At 37.1% G+C, this 16,308-nt stretch overlaps 1 protein-coding gene across 6 annotated transcripts in view; it reads left to right on the plus strand.

Moving 5' to 3' along the window:
* UBR2 (ubiquitin protein ligase E3 component n-recognin 2) overlaps positions 1-16,308 on the plus strand; it is a 135,032-nt gene that overhangs the window by 30,559 nt on the left and 88,165 nt on the right. For all 6 annotated transcript variants that reach the window (XM_055264103.2, XM_055264105.2, XM_063633038.1 and 3 more), the window contains 4 exons: positions 677-790; positions 10,114-10,244; positions 12,571-12,709; positions 13,441-13,503. In XM_055264103.2, coding sequence (XP_055120078.2) covers positions 677-790; positions 10,114-10,244; positions 12,571-12,709; positions 13,441-13,503 — 447 coding nt within the window. The remainder of the gene's footprint in view (positions 1-676; positions 791-10,113; positions 10,245-12,570; positions 12,710-13,440; positions 13,504-16,308) is intronic.

The following is a 16,308-nucleotide window of genomic DNA, read 5'->3' on the forward strand; positions in this document are numbered from 1 at the left end:
TTATTAATTCTGGTTCTGTGATGCCAGATTTCTCAAATCATTGCCCTGTTTTAAGGGAGTATGAATAATTCCTGAACCTTGCAGGTAGTGAAAAGCTTTTATTATTAGGCAGTCTACTTTTGTATTTCCTGAGCCCCTATTACTTGTCCTTTCAAAGAGTGGCTATTTAAGGTGTATTACAGAAGAAAAATTAACTATTTCTATAGTCTTTGTTCATTAATTTCTCCAAAGCAAATGCAGCACTCTTAAACTCTAGGAGACAGCAACTAGAGGAATCTGTGTAACCCCCGAGTCTATTGTGTTTATAGCATCACAACCTGCAGCATAGATATCAGCATTATACCAATTTAACCAAAACCCAGCAGGAAAACCCTTATGATCCTCATGATTTTCCTAATTAAGGAAGTCATGCAGACAAACATACCCTCTTCTAAATATCTGTAGCTAACATTACAAAGTAGCTTATTTTATTTTTAAATCACTTAGATTAGGTTATAGGCTTATTTAAAATAAACTTTAAAACATTGAGAGGTTTGGCATTTTATCTAATTTTATGCCTCCAAAGAAATTAAACACTTAAGCAATGGTATTTCCTTAGCACTTGATATTCTTATTTATTATTTGATAGCCCTCAGTAAATATTTATTGACAAGATACTTTACAATTTTTTTCCAAGATGACAACATCAGGAGGTGGAGGTTTCTGTGACTGTGGTGATACTGAAGCTTGGAAAGAGGGTCCTTACTGTCAAAAACATGAACTTAACACCTCTGAAATTGAGGAAGAAGAGGTAAAAAACATTTTCACAAAGTTGTTTTTAACCCAAGTTTGAAATATTTTTAGAAATAGTCATTAGATGATGTGAGAAATGGATAAGCAAGTAGTACTTCCACTATTGACAGTGACTAGTTTACTTTGAAAGCTCTTTGCATTTTGTGGATGCTGTACGGTTGCTAATAGTACACAGTTGAAATTCTGCAAATTTAATTCTGATCTTTTGTTTGGTTGGGGTTTGTTTTAAGCATAGTTGAAGTTTATTTGAGTACTAACTTTTGATTGAGAGGATTATTTTTCCCATATGTGTAGACCAGTTAACTAAGTTGAGTTTTGTATATCTTTATTATAACAAAGATTTTTGGGGCCAGATAGCTTTCTTTTCTGTTACCATACATGACAGCCAATCCCATTCATCATCTCCTGGTTTCCATTATCATTGGTTATGTGATGGGACCATGTGTAGTGATGATAGCTCAGTACAAATAATTCCCACTGCTTACTGTGTTTTTCAAATTGTTGATCCTGCATTATTTTTCTTAAATGGATTTGTAATGGGATAGTAGACTCCCACAAAATAAATGCTTAAATCTCTGCTGCTTTTTTTAAAACTTCAAAAACTTTCCATATATTTCTAATAACTCACTTAACTGTAATTATACAATGATAAAATCTTTCAATGGTATGCTATAATAGATTATGTTTTATTATTTTTAATTGACAATAATTGTACATGTTTATGGGGTACAGCATGATATTTGTGGGGCACAGTGTGATATTTTGATACATATATACAATGTGTAATGAGCAAATCAGGGTAATTAGCGTATCCATCACCTCAAACATTTAACATTATTTGGTATTGGAAACTTTCACCATCCGCTCTTGTAGCTATCTGAAAATACACAGTAAATTGTTAATTATAGTCATGCTATAGTGCTATAGAACATTAGAACTCATTCTTCCTATCTAGCTTTGTTCTTGTATCCGTTAGCCAACCTGTGGCAATCCCTCTTCTGCTACATTTTATGACAATTTGTTGTATAGTTCAAGATCCTTCTTTCAGATTTTATTATTTTTAAATGGCAGCGGAATAGGTACACTCAAGTACTTCTACATTGTTAGTAGGCCTGATATAGATTTGGGGCAAGTGGACATCAATAGTCCTTCCTCAGCCAGGCAAGGTGGCTCACACCTATAATCCCAATACTTTGGGAAGCCAAGGCAGGTGGATCACTTTAACCCAGGAGTTGAGACCAGCCTGGGCAAATGGCAAAACCCCATCCCTACAAAAAATACAAAAATTAGTTGGGTGTGGTGGCACACGCCTGTGGTTCCAGCCACTTGGGTTGGGGGTGCTGAAGTGGGATCCGCTTGAGCCATAGGAGGCAAAGGTTGCAGTAAGCCAAGATCATGACCCTGTCTTTAAAAAAAAAAAAAAAAAGTTCTTCCTGGTACCCATACCCTACAGGTCTCAAATATATTTTATCAGAATAACCAAAGCTCTTGATGTACAAATCAAAATTTATACAAAATGATTCAGTGCTATGGAAAACATGTTTTGTTTGTGTTTCATTTGCTTTGTGAAAGTGTTCTGTAATTTGCTACAGTAAGATGCCAAGTGGTCAAGGTTCCAGATTTTTCCACTTCTATTGGAGAAGCTCCATTTTTATGTAGTTGATTGGGGTTCTGTATGTAGAAATACAGGACAAATAAAGATATATTTGAAAAAAAAAGAATTATGCTTTAGAAAAAGGTTAAAAACCACTGGTATAAAACTTTAGGACTGTGGGAGAAAGTATATATCTGTATATCCAAGCCATGTGTCCAATAAGGATCTAGTATGCAGAGTTTATATCTTACAACTCAACAGTAAAAAGATTACCCAATTTAAAAATGGGCAAAAGACTTGAATAGACATTTTTACAGAGAAGATACATGAATAACCAACAAACACATGAAAAGATGCTGAACATCATTTGTCATTAGGGAAATGCAAAATCAAAACCACAGTGAGATACTGCATCACCCTCAGTAGGATGACTATTAAAAGTAATAACAAGTGTTAACAAGGATATAGAGAAATTAGAACCCTTGTATATTGCTAGTGGAAATAGAAAATGATTCAGTGCTGTGGAAAACAGTTTGGCTGTTCCTCAAAATATTAAACATTACCATATATTTCACACCTAGATATATACCCAAAAGAACTGAAAACCGAAGCTGAGCAAGTACATGCACACACATGTTGTAGCAATGTTGTTCACAATAGTCAAAAGGTAGAAACAGCCCAAATGTCCATCAGTGAATGAATGGATAAACAAATTGTGATAATATACATACAATGGAGTATTTTTTGTCCATAAAAAGGAATGAAGGACTGATACATGCTACAACATGCATGAACCTCTAAAATATAGTAAGTGAAAGACGCTAGACTCAAAAGGTCACATATTGTATGATTCCTTCTATACGAAATATTCAGAATAGATAAATATGTAGAGAGAAAAAACAGATTAGTAGTTGCCAGGGGCTGGGGAAGAGGAAAATGGAGAGAAATGGCTTAGTAGGTAAGGGGTTTTACTTTGGAGTGATGGAAATGTTTTGGAACTAGATTGTAGTAGTTGCACGTTATAATAAATGTACCAGGTACCACTGAGTTGTTCACTTTAAAATGGTTAATTTTATGTTCTGGAAATGTCATGTCGTTTATTTGGAAAAGATACTTTAAGACTTCTGTTACCTTTTTTATCCCTGTGTTAGAGTAGACTTAAAATAATTTTCTAAGACAAAGTTTTGAATCTGCCTACGTTTGCTCTGTTGGCTTTATCCTCATACATTAGTGGGAAGGCTATCCAACAGTCCAAGCTCTGCTTAATTTCCTGAATTTTAAGAAGACACCAGCAAGCTCCCCTGCCTAGCCAAAAGTCATGCAATCCTGCCTGGAGAATGTATACTCCTGGAACTAGACAAAGAATAAAGCCTTCTAAGCTCTACCATTTAATTTATATTTAAGAGTTTAATTAAGGCCAGGTGCAGTGGCTCATGCTGTAATCCCAGCCCTATGGGAGGCTGAGGTGGGCAGATCACTTGAGCCCAGGAGTTCAAGACCAGCCTGGGCAACATGGCAAATCCCCATCTATACAAAAATTACAAAAATTAGCCAGGTATGGTGGTGTGTGCCTGTAGTCCCAGCTGTTCAGGAGGCTGAGGTAAGGGGATCACCAAAGCCAGGGGAGGTTGAGGATGCAGTGAGCCATGATTGTACCACTGCCCACCAGCCTTGGGCAACAGAGTGAGACTCTCCTTCAAAAAAAAAGAAAAAAAAAAGTTTAAGAGAAATGAAGTCAGCCAGGCGTGGTGGCTCACACCTGTAATCCCAGCACTTTGGGAGGCTGAGGCAGGTGGATCACCTGAGGTCAGGAGTTCGAGACCAGCCTGACCAACATGGAGAAACCCCGTTTCTACTAAAAATACAAAATTAGCCGGGCGTGGTGGCGCATGCCTGTAATCCCAGCTACCCAGGAGGCTGAGGCAAGAGAATCGCTTGAACCCGAGAGGCGGAAGTTGTGATGAGCCAAGATTGTGCCATTGCACTCCAGCCTGGACAAGAACGAAACTCCATCTCAAAAAACAAAAAAACAAAAAAACAAAAAAAAAAGAGAAATGAAGTCTTCAAGGGTAAGACTATAAGATATTAAGACAGCATTGTGTTTAACATACCTGTTCCCAGTAACTGTTGAACATAATTTTTTTGTCATACATTTAGCCTACGTCTTCAGAAAAAGCTGGGGGAAACCTGGTGATATACTTATAGAAATGCTATGCAAGAGTTCCACAGGTCTTTTCATCTCTTTGCATTTGGAGGTGAGATATTTCTCCATTGTATAGGACAGAGTTCAGCAAGCTCTGACTCCTACAAGCCAAATCTTGTCCACACCCTGTTCTTGTGTCTGTTTTTAAATAGTTGAAAAAAATCAACAGAATTGTATTTTGTGACATGAGAAAATTATATGAAATCCAAATTTCAGTGTCCATAAATAAAATGTTATTGAAGCACAGTCATGCTTAAATTTTAACGTAGTATTTGTAGCTGTTTTCCCATTACAAACAAAATTGAGTAGTTGCAGCAGAGACCCTATAGCCTGCTAAGACTAAAATACTATCTCCTTTACAGAAAAAGTTTGTTGACCCTAGGTGTAGGCTAATGAAAGCATTGTGTTTCGCCTACTCAGTTCCCACTCCCTAAATGTCACTAGTATCTTCCACTACAGTGACAAAAAAAAAATGCCTAGCTAGGTTTGCAAATGGCCCCTTGGGTGTGGGAGTGAGTGGGGAGGGTGGTGAGATGTACCTCTCCCAGTTGAGAACCAACACATAATATGTGGTATCTCCTTTGTTAGTCTTTATAGGAGTCCATAAGGAATTTCTCTTAGGTCTCTGTATTAAGAAATGTTATGTTTCTCCTGGTGTGAATCTCATAACTGATTGTGTTTCCTTTTGTTGAGACTTCTGGAAAAAGAGCCAAATGGTTGGAAACAGCCTGCCTGTAGTAGCTGTGTGAAAATTTATGTGATCTATCTATATATAGACGTTACCTTGACTATGGTTTATTTTCCTATCTTTATTTTCGTTTACCTGCTTTTTACATATTTTTTTATATACCACTCTATTAGGTGTATTCTTTAAAAAAATTATTTCATTTTATTTTTAGAGACATGGTTTTTATTACTGTGTTGCCCAGGCTGGTCTTCAATTCCTGAACTCAAGCAGTCATCCTGTCTCAGCCTCCCAAGTAGCTGGGATGTAGATGTATTCTTAAGTTGCTGTAAATCCTATTTGGAATTAGATTTAATTAAATAAGAAATATTAACTGAACAACAACCTTAGTGAAGATTTTTGTAATCTGAAATTTCACTCACAAATGCTGCTCCCATCTATTTGAATTCAGATCAGTAATTATTAATAACTAGATGTTAATGATGACTACTTGGTCTATCTCATTTAATTCCCAAAACAACCTCATAAGATAGATAATGCTGTTACCAATGTTTTATAAATAATTGAGTTTTAGGCTGAGGTGGAAGATCACTTTGATCCCAGGAGTTTGAGGTTACAGTGAGGTATGAGCCTGGGTGAGACAGACCCTGTCTCTTAAAAAAAAAAAAAAAAAAGAGAGAAACTTGAGTTTTAGAAAGATAAAAAAAAACTTGCCCAAAGTGTCCCACATAGCAAATTATGGGACTGGGATTTAAACCTATGTAGTATAGACTCCAGTAATGATACTCTTAACACAATACCTTATACTGGTTTTAGAAAGCATTTTTAGCAGAATTATTGCATGGTTTGGGGTTTTGTTTTTTTTTGTTGTTGTTGTTATGTTTTTGTTTTTGTTTTGTTTTGTTTTTTTGAGACGAGGTCTTGCTCTGTTTCCCAGGCTGAAGTACAGTGGTGCAATCATGGCTCACTGCAGCCTTGACCACATGGACTCAAGTGATTTCTCCCACTTCAGCCTCCGCAGTAGCTGCTACCCCAGGCACATACCCATACCCTGCTAGGCTGATCTTGAACTCCTGGGGTCAAGCAATTCTGCCTCTGCCTCTGAAAGTGCTGGGATTACAAGTGTGAGCCACCACGCCCAGCTAGAATTGTTTTTTTCAATGAAAATCTAATTTTGAAAAATAATAAAGTACATTAAAGTGGTATTAATAATAGATTTATTTTTTGTAAATTGAAACGTGTGTTATTGTTAGAAAGTCAGTTTATGAGATAATTGAGGTTGTTTCGATGACTGCAGCCTCTAGTTTATTTCCATATTTTTAGTTGGGCAGTATGGAGAAAATCCTCATTCATACCTACATTGCATGTGATAACAGTTAAAATCTTTGTTGTAATACATGCTTGCATTTTACAAATTCAAATATTACAGGAGTATACTGCATAAAAGATAAAGTTCTCCATAATTCCTACTGCCTTCTAAAATAACCACTAACAATCTTTTTAACAACATGCCTTGCATTCTTGCAGCTTGAAAGAATAGTAAATCAAAGTAGACTCACCAACAGATGAACATTCGGTAGTATAAATATAATCAAAGAGCTAAAATTATTAGTAATAATAGATAATACAATAGGATGTCATTTATTGTTCCAACTGATTTATGCTATGAAAAGGACAATTTGAGCAGGAATGTCTTAGTCTTTCCTGACATTTAATTTACCATCATAACATTAGTAGACTTGTACAGGTGTAGCATCTCTCCAATGCAGAAATAATTCTTTATGATGAGTGACACATTTCTTAGAAGTTAAAATTTTTGTATGGAGACAGCAGAAGAATCTGTCTAGTCCTGCCTCAAACTGGGTTAATGTAGCAAAAAAAAAAAAAAAATGATCAGTTGGTGTTCCAACATGGAATGTAACACATTTTAGAGTGTATTTTTTCTGTTGCCCAGGCTTGGAAAAGTGTAGTGGCAAAATCATGGCTCACTTTAGCCTCTACCTGTCAGGCTCAAGCAGTCCTCCCACCTCAACTTCCCAAGCATGCACCACTACTCTCTGCTAATTTTTAATTTTTTTTTTTTTTGTAGAGATGAGGTCTCACTGTATTGCCCAGGCTGGTCTCAAACTCCTGGGCTCAAGCAGTCCTCCCACCTCAGCCTTGCAAAGTGCTGGGATTACAGGCATGAGCCACCATGTTTGGCCTAGAATATATTTTGGAACTGACGTTTTTATTCAAATAGGACATCTCTACCAGGCCCTGGGATTTTTGTAAAAGAGAGTTTGGAAACTATTGGTTGGGATTCTCAAGAATTGGTGGTTGTCTCTGTCCCAGGACCATTAAAGTTTTATAAACCCTATTTATCAATCTCTTCAATCCTTAAATGTTTCTGTCTTATGGGATATAACTGTAAGAAATGGAATGACTGGTGAGATAATAGTACCAGGAAAGCTGAATTTTGATTCCACTTTCTATTTTGGTGTAGTATGAGGTTCATATTATTATTAATACCTACTCTTGTTTGAATCCCCAGGAGGGACCAGCTCTGATTCTTTCTGTATACAAGTGATTTCACCATGTCAGTGATTTCTAAAGCCTCCATAACAAATAGTAATAAACCTTGCTAGCAGAAAAAATAAATAAAAAACTTCGCTGGGCGTGGCTACTTACACCTGTAATCCCAGCACTTTGGGTGGCCAAGGCAGGTGGATCACCTGAAGTCAGGAGTTTGAGACCAGCCTGACCAACATGGAGAAACCCCATCTCTACTAAAAGTACAAAGTTAGCCAAGCATGGTGGCACATGCCTGTAATCCCAGCTATTCAGGAGGCTGAGGCAAAAGAATCGCTTGAACCCGGGAGGTGGAGGTTACAGTGAGCTGAGATCGTGCCATTGCACTCCAGCCTGGGCAACAAGAGCGAAACTGTGTCTCAAAAAAAAAAAAAAAAAAAAAACCTCGATGGGACATATAAAGCAGCCTGTATGAGAAGAGTTATAGGTAAAAGGTGCTATAAAAATTTGAAAAATCTGCTTCTTACTGAGAAAAGGAAATTTACCTTCTTCAAGCTGTAGACCCATCTGTTTTAGGCATCTTTGTCCTTTTTTCTCCATTCTTTTTTTTTTTTTTTTTTTTTTTGACGGAGTTTTGCTCTGTTGCCCAGGCTGGAGTACAGTGGCACGATCTTGGCTCACTGCAACCTCTGTCTCCTGGGTTCAAGCGATTCTCCTGCCTCAGCCTCCCAAGTAGCTGCGATTACAGGCACCGCCACCACACTCAACTAACTTTTGTGTTTTTAGTAGAGATGAGGTTTCACCACGTTGGCCAGGCTGGTCTTGAACTCCTGACCTCAGATGATCCACCCACTGCGGCCTCCCAAAGTGCTGGGATTACAGGCATGAGCCAACATGCCCAGCCAAGCCACCGTGCCTGGCCCATTTTTTTTTTTTTCTTTTCTTTTTGAGACAGAGTCTCGCTCTGTCACTCAGGCTGGAGTGCAGTGGCACACAATCTCCACTCACTGCAAGCTCCACCTCCCGGGTTCACGCCATTCTCCTGCCTCAGCCTCCCAGGTAGCAGGGACTACAGGCGCCCTCACTCCTGGCTAATTTTTTGTATTTTTAGTAGAGATGGGGTTTCACTGTGTCAGCCAAGATGGTTTCAATCTTCTGACCTCGTGATCCGCCTGCCTCAGTCTCCCAAAGTGCTGGGATTACAGGCGTGAGCCACTGCGCCTGGCCGCCCATTCTTTTATTCCACCTTCTCCATTTGTTTTATATCAGTTCCATTAGGCTCATCTTTGGTGTGGGTATGCAAAAATGTTCTGTCTCCATATATATGTGTTTGTGTGTTTGTGTGTATGTGTGTGTGTGTGTATACATTCACATTAATATATACAAATATATATTTAATGTATTTATATATTTTATAAAATATGTATTATAGACTTTATAAAATGTAATTATATATTATATGAATATTAAATACATATTTTATATTTTCCACTATGTTTTATTTTTATGCATATTGTGTGTGTGTGTATGTATTTATTTTCAGGGATCTGCTGATTCCCATCCATGATCATACTGCTATTTTAATTTGAGAAATGAAAATAATGCTACTTAGCCATTAAACTAAAGAGTTTAGATTTAAGATAAAGCATTAAGATGAAAGATAGTGCAAAACATTTTGCGAGCCTTGACTGAAAATTACCTTGATTAAACATAGCATATGTTTAAAGTAATACTTTTTTACATTACCCTAGAAATTCAGTGACCCTTTCACTGTTAAGTCTAATGTATGAAGTTCCCTGTTAACATGCGTGCATGTCTCACCCTGCTGAGAGAAAGTAGACAAGTGAGTGCTTCTTACAGCATCAACAGGCAGTTTTCTGAAAGTCATGAGTTCTCACCTTTAAACCTGTCACAATCAAGCTCTCTTTTATACCTATAAAACTCAATATTGCTTGCCCTTCCTAGGTAATAGTCCTTTGTGTATTCTAGAAATTGGGGGTTAGTAAGATACGAAGCTATAAAATTGGTTTGATGTTAGGTTTTTGAGATCGTGGAATACCATTCTAAAATGTTTAGATTTGTTCATTAGGCATTTGAGTGCCATTGAATATTTTGATTGAATTGATTCAATAACTGGGATTATTCTGAACTAAAAATTTTACGAAGCTTTATTTGGTAGGGTGGTAATGTATAAGATCAAATTCATTGAAGAGAAGCTGAAGCTGGAAGACCAGTCAACTTTTTACTATACTATTTTGAGGGATGGAAGCGGAATGAAAATTAATGTACACGGTTGCCCTTTTTTTTTTTTCCTGTTGTTTCTTTCAGGATCCTCTTGTTCATTTATCAGAAGATGTGATAGCAAGAACTTATAACATTTTTGCTATTATGTTTCGGTATGCAGTAGAAATATTAACCTGGGAAAAAGAAAGTGAATTGCCAGCAGATTTAGAGATGGTGTAAGTATAACCTGTTTATTCTTCGTGTATGAAGAACTGCTAAATTTTAACTTTAACACAGCTAGTATAGGGCATAATCATTTTTTAATAATGAGTTTTTAGCAGAACAATAACCTCGATTTTATAGCTTTAAAACATGTGATCCATTTAATTGGTGGAGATTTCTTCCTGTTTGGTTGGCTGGTTGGATGATTAGTTTGTAGCCATATTTAAACTTTGTCATAGCTCTAGGACTGTTTCAGGCATAACCAGTTTTCTCTTCTTTGATTGTATGATAAAATGATAGATGAACTTTACAACTTTACTTTTTGTTTTGTTTATTATATGTTAATATTATAGGGAATGAACTCTTTGCTATAAATGAGGTTTCTGGTTTGAATACATGCTCAAATTCAATTTTAATCATTTTGATTCAAATTTTTAATAACATGTATTCCACACTGTGCTTTTTTAGTGTACATCTACCATTTTTACTTAAATTATTAAGGTTACAAACTTGTGGCCAGAGAGCTGGATTCTGCCACAGATATATTAAGATGAGGGCTTTATTTTCCTTGTTAGTGTGCTTGTCTCAAACAACCTTCTTTCTTACTTAGAAGTAAGACCAAGCTTGTTGGAATTAGTCATAGTTTAGAATAAATACAAGCTGGAATGACGATCTGAGGGACATTGGTGCTATTTCTTTTTTTTTTTTTTTTTTTGAGATGGAGTCTTGCTCTGTCCCCCAGGCTGGAGTGCAGTGGCGCAATCTCGGCTCACTGCAAGCTCCGCCTCCCGGGTTCACGCCATTCTCCTGCCTCAGCCTCCCGAGTAGCTGGGACTACAAGCGCCCGCCAACACGCCCAGCTAATTTTTTGTATTTTTTTTTTTTTAGTAGAGATGGGGTTTCACCGTGTTAGCCAGGATGGTCTCGATCTCCTGACCTCGTGATCCACCCGCCTCGGCCTCCCAAAGTGCTGGGATTACAGGCTTGAGCCACCGCGCCCGGCCGGTGCTATTTCTTTTTTGCTTTCTCAATTGTGTTTCAGATAAAGTTGTAGGTTGTTTTCTAATAAAATGAAGTGACTATACCTTTTTGGAAAGGATGAAAATGACTTAGTACCTCACGATTTTTACTATAGTATTGTTGTCATATAGTGTACTATAGTATACTGTAGTATCCTAGTCCAAATTAATTTCATTTGGGGACAGCATGGCCCCCTAACTGGACTGCCATGTACACTCTTGCCCCTTACAATTCATTTTCTACACTGCATCAAAGTGAACTTTAAGGCAATTCTAATTATATCTCCTATCTCAAATTTCTGGTTGTCCTTAGGATGGCAAAAATCAAAATATATTATAAGCTGGCTTGGCACAATGGCTCATGCCTGTGATCCTAGCACTTTGGGAGGCCAAGGCAGGTAGATCACTTGAGCCCAGGAGTTGGAGACCAGCCTGGGCAACATAGTAAGACCCCACCTCTACAAAAAAGTAAAAAATTAGCTGGGCAGGGTAGTGCATGCCTGTAGTCCTAGCTATTCATGAGGCCGAGGCAGGAGGATCAATTGAACCTGGGTGGTTGAGGCTGCAGTGAGCCATGATTGTGCCACTGCACTCCAGCCTGGGCGACAGAGTGAGACCCTATCTCAAAAAGAAAACAAAAAACAACAAAACATTATAAACTGTTCAAGATTCCTGTCTCTCTCCAGACCAGACTAGTGTCATATTAATCTCCCCCTTCTTCCTTGTGCTCCATCTCCCAGTATTTACCTTTGCCACCTTAGCACCTTTGCTTTCACCTGCCTCTAGCCTGTGGTTTCTCAACCTTGGCACTATTGGAATTAGGGGCCAGATTAATTTTTTGTTATGGGGGCTGTCTGGTGAATTGCAAAATATTTAGCAGCATCCCTGGCTTCTACCCACTAGATGCTAGCAGCACCCCAAACCCCAGTCTTGACAACCAGAAATGTCTCCAGATGTTACCAAATGGTCAACTATGAGAGGTGGAGGGGAACTGCCCCCAGTTGAGAGCTACTGATAGCCAGTTCTGACTTCGGGTCTCAGATTACTTCTCCAAGAGTTCTCTGAGCTCCCAGGCCTGTTATACCCTGCTCTACCTTCTTTTCTTGATAAAAACCTGTTTACACAGAGTCATATATGCAATATATATTTTCCCCACCAGACTGTAGTATCACAGAGCACAGGACCACAGATGAATTCTTTACAGATATGTGTCCAGTACCTAGCACATTGCATAAGACAAAGTAGTCTCTTAATAAGTCAGCCTGGAGCAAGATAATAAGCAAATAGATAATTAATATATCATTAATATTTTATCCCACAGAGAGAAGAGTGACACCTACTATTGCATGCTGTTTAATGATGAGGTTCACACCTATGAACAAGTTATTTATACTCTTCAGAAAGCTGTTAACTGTACACAAAAAGAAGCTATTGGTTTTGCAACTACAGTAGATCGAGATGTAAGTAATTTTACCATGTTGATAATAAATTGAATTTTTACTATAGATAAGTTACTATAGGTAACTGGAGAATTGAGTTAAAGATATATATATCTAGGCTTTTCTTAAAATTTCATTTGTCATGCCTGTAATCCTAGCACTTTGGGAGGCCAAGGCAGGCAGATCACAAGGTCAGGAGTTCGAGACCAGCCTGACTAACATGGTGAAACCCCGTCTTTACTAAAAATACAAACATTAGCCAGGTGTAGTGGCATGAGCCGGTAATCCCAGCTACTCAGGAGGCTGAGGCAGGAGAATCGCTTGAACCTGGGAGGCAGAGGTTGCAGTGAGCCGAGATTGCGCCATTGCACTCCAGCCTGGGTGACAGAGCAAGACTCCATCTCAAAAAAAAAAAAAAAATTTCATTTGAATATTGGCCCAAATGTATATTGGGTATAACTATAAGCTATTGCCAATAGAAAGTTTGAGAGGACATATAGTTATTAAAATGGAAATTATAGATGCCTAGAAGAATAAATGTTTTGTTCAAGGAAATATTTATTAATGGCTTGGAAAAGTTAGCATAGCTTTGAAGGAAAATTTTAACTTATTTATCAATGAGTAGGATGAATGTTGTAAATATTGAAAATTGATCAGAATTGTTATATGCTTAAACATGTTTGTTTACTGGTTTAAAAGTTATTAATATTGAATACAATACTTTTACAGCTTAATCTTAAATGTCTTTACAGGGGCGTAGGTCTGTTCGATATGGAGATTTTCAGTATTGTGAGCAAGCAAAATCAGTAATTGTAGTAAGTAATTTAAAAACATGCCTATATTATTTTTTATTAGTTTAAAACTAGCTTCATATTTCAGCATTTATGAACATGTCTTTCTGCTTTCTCGAATGAAAACCGAAAATTATGTTTAAAGATAATGTTTCTTAAATATTGCATTATTGTTTTATCTAGTTTTTTAAAGCTGTGTAGGATTGATATAGAAAATGAGTACTTAGGTAAGATATATTCCCATTTCTCCATCAAAGCAGTCTTAGAATGTTTTTTGCTTTTTGTTTTGTTTTTAATTAGTAGAATTTTATGTTACTTTTTAGAAATTAAAATGGCCTTAAGCACCATGATTATAATGCAAGCAAAGTTGTTTCTGGGTACCTTATGGCAAAATATATTCCATATCGTCATAGCAAGTAGTGTATCATCTTTCTAAAAGCAAACTATTCTCCACATTTGGATTTATTTTTAGAAATTAGAATTTATTTTTCACCACTCCATGTAACTGAATTTTATGTAAATATTCTTTTTAAAAAAAATTTTGTTTTTTTTTCTTTTTTTTTTTCCGAGTAGTCTCTGTTGCCCAGGCTGCAGTGCAGTGGTGCGATCTCGGCTCACTGCAACTTCCTCCACCTCCTGGGTTCAAGTGATTCTGCCTCAGCCTTCCAAGTAACTGGGATTACAGGTGCGCACAGCCACGTCCAGCTAATTTTTGTATTTCTAGTAGAGATGGGGTTTCACCGTGTTATCCAGGCTGGTCTCAAACTCCTGGGCTCAAGTGATCCACCCACCTCAGACTCCCAAAGTGTTGAGATTACAGGTGTGAGCCACCACACCTGGCCTCAAATTTCTTTTAAATATATAAAATAGTATGGAGGCCCCTGTATTATTATCATTTTGTTGTTGTTGTTGAGACAGAGTCTTACTCTGCCACCTAGGCTGGAGTTTAGTGGCACAATCTCCACTCACTGCAACCTCCGCCTCCTGGGTTCAAGCAATTCTTGTGCCTCAACCTCCTGAGTAGCTGGGACTACAGGCATGTGCCACCTCTCCCGGCTAATTGTTTTTTGGTTTTTTTTTTTGTATTTTTAGTAGAGAAGGGGTTTCCCCCATTATCCTTTCTCCTTCCCTAGCAATAATTACTTTGCTTAATTTACTTTTTTCATTCTTGTGTGTTCCTTTATATTTCATATATTAAATATCCATCAACATTATATAGATTGATTTGGGGGTCTTTAAACATTATATAACAAGGTACATATTGAATGTATTACACTGCAGCTTGCCTTTTCATTTCAGTGTTGTTTTTAGGTTTATCTGTGTTGATAAGCGTTGCTGTCGTTCATTCATTTTTTAAACATTTTATAATATTTCGTGATGATTAGACCACAATTTATTTATTCTCCTGTTGATAGACAATTAGGATGTTTTCAGTTTTTTGCTGTGACAAATACTCCAGCTATGGGCATTATTTTGTCTCCTTTTTACATAGATGCAAAAGTTTCCCTATGGTATATACCAAGAAATAGAATTTCTGAGTTTGTAGGGTATGGACATTCTCAGCTTTACTAGATTTTGCCTAGTTCATCTCCAAAACTGTGGTACCAATATACTTTCCCACCAGCAGTATATGAGGGCCTATTTCTCCACATCTTTGTTAAAACTATATATTGTCAAATTTTTAAATTTTGCCAATCTGGGCCAGACACTGTGGCTCACACCTGTAATCCTGTAATCCTAGCGCTTTGGAAAGCAGAGGCAAGAGGATCACTTGAGGCCAAGAGTTTGGGACCAGCCTGGGCAACAGAGCAAGACCCCAACTCTACAAAAAAAAATTTTTTTTAATTAGCCAGGCATGATGGTGCACACATGTAGTCCTAGCTACTCAGGAGGCTGAGGTAGAAGGATTGCCTGAGCCCAGGAGTCCAAGGGTATAGTGAGCTTTGATTACACGAGTACACTCTAGCCTGGGTGACAGAACAAGATCTTGTATTAAGAAAAAAAAAAAAAAAACTTGCCAATCTGATGTGTGTGAAATGGTAGTTCCTTGATTTTTAAGTATCTTATATTTATTCTATTGGTCATTTAAGTTTTCTTTTTGGCAAATTTCCTATTCATATTCTTATTTTTTCTGTTGGATTGTCTTTTTCTTACTCATTTAAGTTTGTTGCAGTGCCTTTCATTGAGCAAAAACTAAATTTTAATGTAGCAAAAGATGTATTTTTCTTTATAATTTGTATGTTTTATGTCTTGTTTAAGAAATTCGTCCTTAATGTCTCAACATATTCAATTTAATAACGTATCAGAAACTGTACTTACAGATTATCAAGTAGGGAACAAACAACAAAATAGAAAATGGACAAGGGATATGAAAAGACAGATCATAACAGAAAATCTAGCTGGTCAATATACATGAAGTTAGAGTGATAAAATATCTTGCAGAGATGCAAAGACTAGGAATACATGCTTAACAATAAATTGCTACAGCATTTAGGGAAAACAATCTAGTAACATGTTAAAGCTTTACCTCACCTAGGAATTTATCTCAGAAATACAAGTACCAGTAAGTGTGTATACAGTGTGTTCAGTACAGTACTGCTTTTTTTTGTAGTCACAGAGGACTGGAAACAGAGAAGATGAATGCCCTTCTCCGAAGGATGTTTTAATAAGTCCACACCACAGTATATTATGCAGTCATTAACAGAAAAAAATCAATGAAAGCTAAGTTGCACAAAAGCATGTGTAGTATTTGATTTTCATAAGTCAAACTAACAAATCTTTAGAAATGTGTGTGTAAATATGTGTAAATGGAGAACATATACAAAAACT

The sequence above is a fragment of the Symphalangus syndactylus genome, chromosome 23 (assembly GCF_028878055.3).
Source record: "Symphalangus syndactylus isolate Jambi chromosome 23, NHGRI_mSymSyn1-v2.1_pri, whole genome shotgun sequence".
Lineage (NCBI taxonomy): Eukaryota > Metazoa > Chordata > Mammalia > Primates > Hylobatidae > Symphalangus > Symphalangus syndactylus.